The sequence below is a fragment of the Taudactylus pleione genome, unplaced genomic scaffold (assembly GCF_031769625.1).
Source record: "Taudactylus pleione unplaced genomic scaffold, aTauple2 ptg000731l, whole genome shotgun sequence".
Classification (NCBI taxonomy): domain Eukaryota; kingdom Metazoa; phylum Chordata; class Amphibia; order Anura; family Myobatrachidae; genus Taudactylus; species Taudactylus pleione.
Genome location: NW_028285133.1, coordinates 1834810 through 1848501, shown reverse-complemented (window position 1 = coordinate 1848501; position 13692 = coordinate 1834810). Strand labels below are relative to the sequence as shown.

The 13692-nt window shown below is 53.3% G+C and overlaps 1 protein-coding gene across 2 annotated transcripts in view; it reads right to left on the bottom strand.

Annotated features, from left to right (window-relative positions):
* The window catches only part of PMFBP1 (polyamine modulated factor 1 binding protein 1), a 139667-nt gene that overhangs the window by 3571 nt on the left and 122404 nt on the right, over window positions 1–13692 (bottom strand). For both annotated transcript variants that reach the window (XM_088456989.1, XM_088456990.1), the window contains exons 37-38: window positions 10760–10869; window positions 10569–10643 (exon numbers count right to left, since the gene is read on the bottom strand). In XM_088456989.1, coding sequence (XP_088313115.1) covers window positions 10569–10643; window positions 10760–10869 — 185 coding nt within the window. The remainder of the gene's footprint in view (window positions 1–10568; window positions 10644–10759; window positions 10870–13692) is intronic.

Here is a 13692-nt window from a genome sequence, read left to right as displayed (position 1 = left end):
TCAGAGGACCTCATTCAGGACGGTCTTTGTATTAATTGTTACACAGTCCCGGTGTCGCTCCCTCAGGACCCACCCTGGGCTGCTTTTTCACAAACGCTGGCAAAACGTACAGACCACATAGCAGTCCCCGTGGTAGCGCCCCCTGTGGGATGGCCAGAGCAGGTACTCTCCCTGCAAATCCTTTGTCTCCCCCATGGGTAGACGTATTGTCTACCGTAGTACACAGTTTGGCTAACACCTCTGTTCTGTTGCAGTATTTGCTGAAAAACCGTAGTCTTTCCCTACTAAACGTGCTGTGCTATCGTCCCAGTCCACACCGTTCTCTGATTCTGATAGAGGTCTGAGTCTTCTGCCTCCTCAGATGATATCTCACTGTCTCAGGAGACGAGGAGCCACCCTCTAAACTAAATTTCTTCTTCAGGGTCCACCGCGTTGACCTTGGGGTATAGGTTGGGAACAAATCCGGGCACCATGCAGTTAGAGCTTTCAGCTCCCAGGATGCACTGGGTCCATTCTCCCTATAACCCTGCCCTCAAGCCAGAGGCACCTCAGTTTTAAGTTGGTGCCCGGCCGGAGTCGGGTCACCGTTAACGCAGGGGGGGGCTGATTAGCAGCCCCTAAGCTACTTCTTATTTTATGAGTTTAAAGTTTTTTTTTTTAATTTCCTTTTAGACTCTTCAGAGTGGCAGTGCCGGAATGGCCATAGGACGTCCAAGCTGCCGCTCCACCACCCCACCGGCCCCGAGACGCCAGTACAGATCTGGGGATCTCGGCGGGAACCCAGAGTCTGTACTAGTCGGACTCTGCGGGAGCCCAGGACTGCTGCCGGATCGACGGGGACAGGTAAGGTTACAGATCACCGCTTGCGGTGATCCGCGCATTTATGCAGACCTATACCTCCGGTCTCTGGGGACTGACCGGAGGCGCTGGCAGTGGCCCGTGTGTCCACTAGACCACCAGGGACTTAATGATCGGCAGCGGGAGCCAGCGTCCCGGGGCTTAATAGTCAGCCAGAGGAGGAAGCCTTCCCTGTCCAGCGGCTCCTCCCCTCAGCACGCGCCTTTCATTTCTATAGTCTGGCGTCCCTGAGTGGCCTCCGTCGTGGGCCACGCTTCCTCTGAGGTCTCCAGGCGGCCATTTTATTTCTATGGTGCAGCACAGAACTCCTAGGACAGCAGTTGGTCCAGTCCCCCTGCGTACCTCGCCGTTTGGGTATGTGTACACAGTGCTATAGCCTTCCCAGACACTGAATCTGGGCAGTTGAATGTAGTACCATTTGCAGTATATTATATGTCATGTTTATGTATATATATTTCTGTATTGTATGTGACTTATATACTGACAGGTGAGAGAAAAAGCACAGACAGTCAGCAGTAGCATATCTATCCCTTTTCTTTACAATCTGCCCTAATACAGGTGTACTTAGGGTGGTTCTGAGACCTCACACGTACGTGTGTATGTGTGTATGTATATATATATTTATATTTGTGAGGTTTGTCACATACTGTTGCGTGCTGCACATTGCCATATTTTAGATGGAACTGTGTGTTGCATACGCTGGTAATGAGTCCCTGCAGCTAATCCTAGCGTCAGTCAGGACCAGTATAACACTACTTGATATTTCCACAAGGATGGTTAGACAGATATGTCTGACCAGAAAATAGAGCACGATACTGTACACCTTTTTGCTATCCTGCAAGTCATGGACTGCAGGCTTGTGTACGGAGGATTAGACTCAGAAAGGATTATGTATACTGCGCCATCAGGTGCTGGGCCCCTTACAGGACCCCCTTGGGTGGTTTCTTTCTCAAGATCCTGGCCTCCATTGCGTGTCGCTTGGCAGCCCACATTGTTGTAACTTACTTGGGGTTACTTCAACATGCTGCCCTTTCATCTCAGGGTATCTCGCAGTTTCTTGCGGTTTACTCCTGTGACACAGACTATCACTCCCTACCGGGGTTTTTCACAGTATATGCAATTCCCTCAGGTACCACAACAGTCTGTCTTTTGCCTTGCAGGGATTATCACAACAGCCACCCTGGGTGGATGTCATTTCTACGAAACACAAAATGGCGTAATAAACGCTCTGTGGTTACTTCCCAGTCTGCACTGCTGTCTAACATAGACCGTCAGCCAAGGGTGAACTGGATGATGTATCGGATCCTATCCCTCTCACACGAGGGGGAGCCTAAATCAAGTATTAATATACCTGCTTTGGTGCTGGCGGTCAAGTCCACCCTAGTTATAGAGGATGTCGAACCTGCACCTAAAATCAAGTCACCCCCAGTTTCAGCATTGTTGTCTTCGGCTGTGTTCTCCTTCTCTGACCAGCAGGTGGATCACATGGTGGAAGTCTAGCTGTCGCCACAAAAGAGGCATCAGAAAAGCATTTGGCCTCATGTTTCCCATTCCCTGAGGGTCATTACAGGTAATAGGCATCACCTCCTGGGGTGGATTTTCATGTTACTCAACTGTTTAAGAGCGCTAATATGCCTCCCGTTCCTGCCCGCATGGATTCGGCGGATCCGTAGGTGGTAACTTTGGCTGAAATCAATAACAAGAGATATGGTAAGAACTTACCTTTGTTATCTCTGTTTCTACAAAGTCCATAGGGTCCACAGGGTGACCTTGGGGTATAGCTGGATCCTGGATCCTCGGGCACCACGGAGTTAAAGCTTTCAGCTGCTCCCAGGATGCACTTGGGTCCAACCTCCCCTATACCCCGCCCCGAGCCACAGGCACCTCAGTTGGTAAGCAGCCCAGGCCGGAGGAGGAGACGAAACAGAGAGAAGGAAGACTGGAACACACAAGAACCATACTCACAGAAATGGGAGACGGAAAACCGGTGACCAGTCACAGAGCCCATATGAAGCCAGGTGCGTCAGGGCGGGTGCCCTGTGGACCCTATGGACTTCGTAGAAACAGAGATAACAAAGGTAAGTTCTTACCATATCTCTTGTTTTCTACTTCAGGGTCCATAGGGGTCCACAGGGTGACCTTGGGGATGTCCCAAAGCAGTCCAACTAAGGGCGGGGACGCTCCTGTGCTGATAGGAGAACCCGGCGCCCAAAGGATGCATCCTGAGAGGCAAAGGTGTCAAACGCATAGAACCTCAAAAAGGTCTGAATGGAAGACCAGGTGGCCGCCTTACAGAGCTGAACAGCAGAGGCGCCACGGCTAGCAGCCCAAGAAGGGCCCACGGACCGAGTGGAATGAGCCTTAACAGAGGCTGGAACAGGTAAACCCTCCTGCATATAAGCCTCAATAATAACAGAACGAAGCCAACGGGCTAGAGTCTGTTTGTTGGCAGGCCAACCCCTCTTGTGAAAACCAAAGAGGATAAACAAAGAATCCGACTTCCTCACAGAACTAGTCCGGTCCACATAAACCTGGAGTGCCCTTACAACGTCTAAGGAAGTCTCCCCAGCCGAAAGATCAGGTGACTGAAAGGCTGGTACAACAATTTCCTGATTAATGTGGAACCTGGAAACCACCTTAGGCAGGAAATCAGGACGAGTGCGAAGCACCGCTCTGTCCTGATGAAAAATCAGAAAAGGGGGACGACAAGAAAGCGCCCCCAAATCTGAAACCCTCCTGGCAGAAGCAATTGCCAAGAGGAAAACAGTTTTAAAAGTTAGCCACTTGAGGTCCACTGACTCCAAGGGCTCAAAAGGAGGACCCTGTAAGGCCCTAAGAACCACCGCCAAATCCCACGGGGCCACAGGTGGCACAAAGGGAGGCTGGATTCTCAAAACACCCTGGAAAAAGGTGTGTACGTCCGGCATAGCAGCGATCCTGCGCTGGAACCACACCGACAGACCAGACACGTGTACCTTCAGTGAAGAAAGACGTAATCCTAAATCCAAACCGGACTGAAGGAAAGCCAGAATACGCGAAACTCGGAACACCTGGGGATCATAGTTTCTGGCCTCGCACCACTGAAAGTAAGTGTGCCACACTCTGTGATAGATCCTCGCGGAAGCAGGCTTGCGCGCCCTCAGCATGGTGGTAATAACGGAGCTAGAAAAGCCCCGAGACCTCAGGACGGCTGTCTCAAGAGCCACGCCGTCAAAGATAGTCGACCCAGATCCGGGTGAAGACAGGGCCCCTGAGACAACAGGTCCCGCCGTTGAGGTAGGAGGTACGGAGCGTCGATGGACAGGCTCCGCAGATCGGAGTACCACGGCCTTCTGGGCCACGCTGGGGCCACCAGGATCAGTGTGCCTCCGTCCTGTTTGAACTTGCGCAGGACCCGAGGCAGCAGAGATATCGGAGGGAACAAGTAAGCCAGTTGAAACAGCCATTTCACCGACAGCGCTTCTATCAGACTTGCGCCTGCGTCCCTTGTCCTTGACCCGTACACAGGCAGCTTGTGATTGTAACGGGACGCCATCAGGTCCAGCTCTGGCAGCCCCCACTTGTCCACGAGTAGTTGGAATACCTCTGGATGAAGCGACCATTCCCCGGGATGCACATCATAACGGCTGAGGAAGTCTGCCTCCCAATTGAGGACTCCTGGGATGAAAACTGCCGAGAGAGCTGGAAGATAGCGCTCCGCCCAAGCCAGGACGCGGGACACCTCCGACATCGCAGCTCGACTGCGAGTCCCTCCCTGGTGATTGATGTACGCCACCGTGGTGGCGTTGTCCGACTGCACCTGAACGGCCCTTCCGTGAAGAGCGGTGCCGGACGACTGCAGGGCTCTGTATACTGCCCGCAGTTCCAGGATGTTGATGGGAAGAATCGCTTCCTCCGCCGACCAACGACCCTGAAGTGACAAGGAGCCTGTCACCGCCCCCCAACCCCGGAGACTGGCATCTGTCGTGAGCAGAACCCATTCCGGGATCCAAAAGGGGCGCCCCTCCAGGAGATGCGCTGTCTGCAGCCACCAGGCTAGGGACAGACGCACCTCCGAGGACAACACCAGCATCTGAGAGCGGATCCTGTGTGGCAATCCGTTCCATTCTGAAAGAATCAGCCCCTGCAGGGGCCTGGAATGGAACTGGGCAAACTCCACCATGTCGAATGCCGACACCATGGACCCCAAAACTCTCATCGCTGAGTGCACCGACACTCTGCCACTGCTCAGACAACTGTGAATCCGCAGCTGTAAGGAGGAGACCTTCTCTGGAGTCAGAAAAGTCCGTTGCTGACGAGAGTCCAGCAGGGCCCCCAAATGAACCATCCGTTGTGATGGGATGAGGGAGGATTTCTTCCAGTTGATCAACCAGCCGTGCGCCTGTAGACAAGCGACCGTCAGGTGGAGATGCTGGATCAGTACCTCCGGGGAGCTTGCCAGCAAGAGGAGGTCGTCTAGATACGGTAGCAACCGTATCCCCTGGCTCCGAAGGTGAGCCGCCATGACCGCCATCACCTTGGTAAATACCCTTGGTGCCGTGGAGAGGCCAAAGGGTAGAGCCCTGAATTGGTAGTGGTTGTGGAGAATAGCAAACCGCAGAAACCGTTGGTGCGATGTTGCTATAGGCACATGGAGGTAGGCGTCCTGGATATCCAGGGAGACCATATAATCCCCCGGTTCCATCGCCAGTATGATGGAACGCAAAGTTTCCATCCTGAATTTGGGAACCCTGAGAAACCTGTTCAGGGACTTCAAATTGAGGATGGGGCGATGAGAGCCATTGGGTTTCTGCACCAGAAACAGCGTAGAGTAATACCCCATCCCACGTTGAGACTGTGGTACGGGTATAATGACCCCCGCCGTCAGCAAGGCCTTGGTTTTGTCCTGAGAAGGACTTGTGCAAAAAAAACTGGCAAGGCGGCCTGTGCCGAAAAGACAGGGCGTACCCCTGGGAGACCACTTCTCGCACCCAGGCATCCGTGGTGGTATTGTGCCAGCACTGGGCGAATTGAAGAAGTCGGCCTCCCACTCTGGGGTCCCCCAGAGGGAGGCCCGTCCCATCACGCAGAAGGCTTATCTTCTGGCTTGGAAGAAGGGCGCCTAGCACTCCAGGCTTGCTTCTTTGGCTTTGAGGCGGTCTTGGGTGCGGACTGCCTCGGGAAGGACTGACCCTTTGCCTTGCCCTGAACCCGAAAGGAACGAAACGCCGAGCTCCGGACCTTAGCAGGTGTAGTAGCTGAAGGGAGGAAGGCTGACTTGGATTTTGCCAGGGTATCTACTATTTTGTCCAGGTCCGGACCAAATAGTAATTCCCCATTAAAAGGTAAGGCCTCCAAGCCTTTCTTTGAATCCGCGTCTGCTCTCCAAGACCGCAACCACAAGGATCTACGAGCAGACACTGCTGCCGCCGAAACCCTAGAGGTCAACAGGCTAGCATCCAAAGATGCTTCTCCAATGTAGGAGGCGGCATCTCTCATCTGTCCTAACAACGCCCTCTGGACGTCCGGAGATTCATCCGTAAACGTGTCCTCCAAGGCGTTGGCCCACCCCTCAATGGCCTTGGCCACCCAGGAGATGGCCATGGACGGCCGGGCTACAGCCCCTGAGAGAGAATAAATAGACTTTAGACAAGTCTCCACCCTCCTGTCCGTAGGATCCTTCAGCGAGGATATAGACGGCAATGGCAAAGTAGCACTCCTGATGAGGCGTGTTACATGGGAATCGACTGCAGGCGGAGTTTCCCATTTCTTACAATGCGCTTCCGGGAATGGATAATTGGACGCCAAGCGTTTCTGTGGCAGGAAACGCTTACTGGGCGTCTGCCAGGCCACCGCCATGTGATCAGTCAACTGATCAGACAAGGGGAACGCTGTAGAAGTAACCTTAGCTTTTTTAAAACTAGGATACCTTGACTTGGGAGCGGGTGCCTCATCCTCAATCAGAAGAATAGCCCGCACCGCCTTAACCAGAGCCCGCACATTGATGGAAGACTTAGCCTCAGATGCCTCAGTCCAGGAGGTAGACACTGAGTCATCCTGCACCTCACCATCATCCGAGAACCCCTCAGAATCCGAAAGATGCGCAGCCTGTGCCATGACTGAGCGTTTAGACGCCCTGGAGGGCACGTCACTGCGCAACATCGACTGAAAAGCCGAAGATGCTGCCGCCAAATCTTGGACAGTGTGGGAAAGCGCATCCACCCAGGGTGGAGGAGCTGTCACAGGAGCCTGAAACGGCACCACAGCCGGCTGTGCCACAGGGGTGGACTGAATATACATTGGCAACCCCGCATAGGGACCAACAGGCTGAGACCCCGGGGGAGTCTGCAATAATTGTGGGACACCCGGGGAATGGGGGATGGCAGGCTGGGGCAACGCCCTAGTAGGGGCGGCAGTCGGGACCGACAGACGGTCCGCGATGGACACCAGCACCTGGGAAAACATCGCCCATGGTGGCTCCTGCGAAATGGGAGGTTTAGACGTACCAGGGACCGCCTGGCACCATCCGCACAGGCCGTCCTGTGACAAATCCTCCCTATCCACTCCTGCAGAACAGCGCCTGCAGGAGAACAATGCTGGAGCCCCGGAGTGCTCAATCTCCTCCTCAGACATGACTTAGGAAGAAAACGTGCGCACTCACCAGTGTGCTGAACAACAGCCCACAATATGGCACCGTGTAGCACACAACTGTATGTGACGGACCTCACAAATACGTGATCTATATAGGTGAGGTCAGTAGAAACACCCTTCCCCCGCACACCTGTAGGGCTTGTAGGAGAAGGAAAGGGATAGGTACAGGCTGACAGTAAGTAGAAAAAAGACACAGACAGGCAGCACTAGCAAAAGTCACATACCATGCAGGAAGATATACTCACTGCACCTTTCCACTACAATCAACCTCCCAGATTCAGTGTCTGGGAGGGCTATAGTGCTGTGTACACTGTCCTTCTGCAGGGGAGAGGTACACAGGGGGACCGGTCCGCGTGCTCCCTGAGAGTATCCACACTGCCACAGAGAAAATGGCCGCTGGAGACCTCAGAGGAGGAGTGGCCGTGTAGCTGCAGCTCAGCGACGCCAGACTCCGAGCTGAAAGGCGCGCTGAGCTGAGGGGAGGAGCCGCTAGACAGGGAAGGCTTCCTCCCCTGGCTAGCATATTAACCCCCGGGTTGCCGGCATCCCGCTTGCCGCGATATTAACCCTGGTGGTCTGGCGGGGTATGCCTCCGCTGGAGGGGGAACCCGCCGCCACCGCTAGTGCCCCCGGTCTGTCCCCTAGACCGGGGGCATGGGACTGCATTTGAAAGGAACCCGCGCACCGCCGCTAATCAGCGGTGCGCGGCTTACCTGATCTCCCCGGCGTCTTCCGGCAGCAGTCCCGGGGGAAACCAGAGTCCGGCTAGTACAGACTCTGGCTTCCCCCGCCGCGATCCCAAGTTCAGTGCTGGCGTCGGAGCGGCAGCGTGGGCGTCTGTACAGACAGCCCAGCGCTGCTGCTCTAGAGAAAAAATAAATAAATTTAACTAAGTTAAATAAAAAATTAAAAGCTTTAGGGGGCTGCTCCTGCAGCCCACCCCGCAGGGTGACCCGACTCCGGCCGGGCACCATCTAAAACTGAGGTGCCTGTGGCTCGGGGGCGGGGTATAGGGGAGGTTGGACCCAAGTGCATCCTGGGAGCAGCTGAAAGCTTTAACTCCGTGGTGCCCGAGGATCCAGGATCCAGCTATACCCCAAGGTCACCCTGTGGACCCCTATGGACCCTGAAGTAGAAATACTCGCTTTCAGGGGCTCTTAGCCGTCCAACCATGGCTTTGGAATGGTTGGCTAATATTATTGAGTCCCGGGCTGATGCATTTGTAGAGCGGTTTCCCTCAAACTTCTGGGGATCAGATGTCTTTTGTTGCTCACATACAAAATGCAGTTTCATACGTTGGAATAACTATATTGGATGCCAGTGTCCTCACCTTCAGGGTTTCAGTTGCGACTGTATCTGCCGCCATACCCTATGGCTGCGCTCTTGGAAGGCAGAGGTGAATAATGGTAAATACCCAATTTAGGCAAAAATGAATGAAAAGTACTTCCGATTTGAGCCGATGGTGAATTAATTTCTAAACTGCCGAATTTGCGGCATTAACTCACCTGATTTCAACCCCAAAAGATGAACAAATCACCCGACTTTAATGATAGTAAATTCCCAATTTGCAAACAAGTGATTTGTTTTTCACCCGATATAGCAATCTAGGATCAACATGAATCTTAGTAGATTTACCCCTGTGGTTCCCTCGTGGGCAGCCCGGCGTGGCTGTCCACACCTTTCTTTGGTTTTAAGCCTTTGATACATTTGCCTCTCAGGAGAACTCTACACCCGAAGGAAGCATCCCATCAGCTCAGGAGCGTTCCCACCCTTGAACAACTGCTTTGGGACATCTACAATGTCTCCCTGTGGAGCCCTATGGACCCTGAAGGAGTTATGGTAAAACTTACCTTGGTTCACTCTTTTTTTTTCTTCTTTTCGACTTCCATAGGGTGCACAGGGCACCTACCCTGGTATAGGGGGAAAGACCAGAGCATCCTGGGATTGAAAAGCTTTGCTGTCCTCCAGGTCCCACCTACACCCCAATGTTTCCCTGTGGACCCTATGGACTTCGAAGAAAGAAAGTTAACCAAGGTAAGTTTTACCATAACTCTCCTTATTTCCTAAATGCCGAGTAGCTCAAGTGGCATGAATACAGATGTGTCCTCATACATCTAACCTCAATACGCCACGCAGTATGACTTATCTGGCGTGCGTGAACCACCAGGTCCCATGCTACCGTTAGATGCATTTTTAAGCGATAAAAAAACGTCCAAGTTGCACAGCGATGTAACTAGGACGCACCAGCAAACTGTGCTGATAATTTAAAATGCAACACTGCTATATCTGTGTACACCTGAGTCTGTATAGGAAGCACAACAGAACTTCATATACAGATTCAGAGACTCAGTCGCACACAGATATACAAGTGTTGCATATCAAGTTTAATGAGCACATTCTGCTGGTGCGTCCTAGTCACAACACTTTGCGAATTAGACATATGTTTGACAAAAAAGACGCCCAGTGCTGGCAGAGTCTCACAGGACCTGGTGCGCCGAGAGGGGCTTTTTAGCACGACTGCAGCAAAGATGTATAAGGACACACCTGTTCATGACATGAAGGTAGAAATCCAGAAAACATGTCCTGCAGAATGTTCTAGAGAAGTGTAAGAATGTACAGACTAATAGATGAAACCCTTTGTCTTTACGGTATGCAGTTATGTCAGCAAGAACATTGTCTGCACCATAATCCCGCACCACGAGGTCAACCCCGGTAAAATGCTAATTAAAGTATTGTAAATAGCATTAAAGTGCTTTAATTAGCATTTTACCAGGGTCAACATTGTGGTACTGACAAGAATATTTTCGACGTAACGTACCTCTCCTGTCGTTACTGTGTTTCTGCAGTATTAATAACTAATAAGCGCACAGTGATCTGTAACTGCTGATACACCGCCCAACGTGACCTAGTACATCTAGGTACAATATAGGCTGCTCCTGATACTATATTAATAGCCTCCTAAGAATGACTTGTTAATGGTGGTCGGTTCAGTACAGGTTGTAAGCTGGACGACTGGTAGCAGATTGTTCTGTACTGGGTGCAGGCGGGGGCTATAAGAAGGTAAGTGGTAAGGGGCTTACTCTTTCTCTGTGGTCAGCTGCTGTATCTGTCTGCTCTGCTCCCGAATCTTCTCCCCCAGCGTCTTGTTGGCTTCTCTGAGACAGAGGAAAATAATAAAGGTAAACTGCAGCTGTGGGGACGTGGAAAGGGTTTATGCTTGTATGGCTTTCCAGCTATTGGGGAACAACAAGTCCCAGCATTTTGCACTCACTTCTGTTCGCTGACCCACTCGTTTACATTGCACACGACCAACTCGCTTTCTCGGTGCAGCCTCCGGCAATCTGACCTGGCTGCTTCCAGGGAGCTTTGCAGTGTGTCCACCTGTAAACAGTGCAGAGAGGTGCAAGTTACATACAAGCTAATGTGAAGTGTTATGCACTAAGAGTTTCTACTTCAGGGTCCATAGGGGTCCACAGGGTGACCTTGGGGTATAGCTGGATCCTGGATCCTCGGGCACCACGGAGTTAAAGCTTTTAGCTGCTCCCAGGATGCACTTGGGTCCAACCTCCCCTATACCCCGCCCCCGAGCCACAGGCACCTCAGTTTTAGATGGTGCCCGGCCGGAGTCGGGTCACCCTGCGGGGTGGGCTGCAGGAGCAGCCCCCTAAAGCTTTTAATTTTTTATTGAACTTAGTTAAATTTATTTATTTTTTACTATAAGTTTTTTCTCTAGAGCAGCAGCGCTGGGCTGTCTGTACAGACGCCCACGCTGCCGCTCCTTCTCCCTGCTGGCGCCGCGACGCCAGCACTGAACTGGGGATCGCGGCGGGGGAAGCCAGAGTCTGTACTAGCCGGACTCTGGCTTCCCCCGGGACTGCTGCCGGAAGACGCCGGGGAGATTAAGGTAAGCCGCGCACCGCTGATTAGCGGCGGTGCGCGGGTTCCTTGTAAATGCAGTCCCATGCCCCCGGTCTAGGGGACAGACCGGGGGCGCTAGCGGTGGCGGCGGGCCCCCCCTCCAGCGGAGGCATACCCCGCCAGACCACTAGACCACCAGGGTTAATATCGCGGCAAGCGGGATGCCGGCAACCCGGGGGTTAATATGCTAGCCAGGGGAGGAAGCCTTCCCTGTCTAGCGGCTCCTCCCCTCAGCTCAGCGCGCCTTTCAGCTCGGAGTCTGGCGTCGCTGAGCTGCAGATACTCGGCCACTCCTCCTCTGAGGTCTCCAGCGGCCATTTTCTCTGTGGCAGCGTGGATACTCTCAGGGAGCACGCGGACCGGTCCCCCTGTGTACCTCTCCCCTGCAGAAGGACAGTGTACACAGCACTATAGCCCTCCCAGACACTGAATCTGGGAGGTTGATTGTAGTGGAAAGGTGCAGTGAGTATATCTTCCTGCATGGTATGTGACTTTTGCTAGTGCTGCCTGTCTGTGTCTTTTTTCTACTTACTGTCAGCCTGTACCTATCCCTTTCCTTCTCCTACAAGCCCTACAGGTGTGCGGGGGAAGGGTGTTTCTACTGACCTCACCTATATAGATCACGTATTTGTGAGGTCCGTCACATACAGTTGTGTGCTACACGGTACCATATTGTGGGCTGTTGTTCAGCACACTGGTGAGTGCGCACGTTTTCTTCCTAAGTCATGTCTGAGGAGGAGATTGAGCACTCCGGGGCTCCAGCATTGTTCTCCTGCAGGCGCTGTTCTGCAGGAGTGGATAGGGAGGATTTGTCACAGGACGGCCTGTGCGGACGGTGCCAGGCGGTCCCTGGTACGTCTAAACCTCCCATTTCGCAGGAGCCACCATGGGCGATGTTTTCCCAGGTGCTGGTGTCCATCGCGGACCGTCTGTCGGTCCCGACTGCCGCCCCTACTAGGGCGTTGCCCCAGCCTGCCATCCCCCATTCCCCGGGTGTCCCACAATTATTGCAGACTCCCCCGGGGTCTCAGCCTGTTGGTCCCTATGCGGGGTTGCCAATGTATATTCAGTCCACCCCTGTGGCACAGCCGGCTGTGGTGCCGTTTCAGGCTCCTGTGACAGCTCCTCCACCCTGGGTGGATGCGCTTTCCCACACTGTCCAAGATTTGGCGGCAGCATCTTCGGCTTTTCAGTCGATGTTGCGCAGTGACGTGCCCTCCAGGGCGTCTAAACGCTCAGTCATGGCACAGGCTGCGCATCTTTCGGATTCTGAGGGGTTCTCGGATGATGGTGAAGTACAGGATGACTCAGCCTCAGATGCCTCAGTCCAGGAGGTAGACACTAAGTCTTCCATCAATGTGCGGGCTCTGGTTAAGGCGGTGCGGGCTATTCTTCTGATTGAGGATGAGGCACCCGCTCCCAAGTCAAGGTATCCTAGTTTTAAAAAAGCTAAGGTTACTTCTACAGCGTTCCCCTTGTCTGATCAGTTGACTGATCACATGGCGGTGGCCTGGCAGACGCCCAGTAAGCGTTTCCTGCCACAGAAACGCTTGGCGTCCAATTATCCATTCCCGGAAGCGCATTGTAAGAAATGGGAAACTCCGCCTGCAGTCGATTCCCATGTAACACGCCTCATCAGGAGTGCTACTTTGCCATTGCCGTCTATATCCTCGCTGAAGGATCCTACGGACAGGAAGGTGGAGACTTGTCTAAAGTCTATTTATTCTCTCTCAGGGGCTGTAGCCCGGCCGTCCATGGCCATCTCCTGGGTGGCCAAGGCCATTGAGGGGTGGGCCAACGCCTTGGAGGACACGTTTACGGATGAATCTCCGGACGTCCAGGGGGCGTTGTTAGGACAGATGAGAGATGCCGCCTCCTACATTGGAGAAGCATCTTTGGATGCTAGCCTGTTGACCTCTAGGGTTTCGGCGGCAGCAGTGTCTGCTCGTAGATCCTTGTGGTTGCGGTCTTGGAGAGCAGACGCGGATTCAAAGAAAGGCTTGGAGGCCTTACCTTTTAATGGGGAATTACTATTTGGTCCGGACCTGGACAAAATAGTAGATACCCTGGCAAAATCCAAGTCAGCCTTCCTCCCTTCAGCTACTACACCTGCTAAGGTCCGGAGCTCGGCGTTTCGTTCCTTTCGGGTTCAGGGCAAGGCAAAGGGTCAGTCCTTCCCGAGGCAGTCCGCACCCAAGACCGCCACAAAGCCAAAGAAGCAAGCCTGGAGTGCTAGGCGCCCTTCTTCCAAGCCAGAAGATAAGCCTTCTGCGTGATGGGACGGGC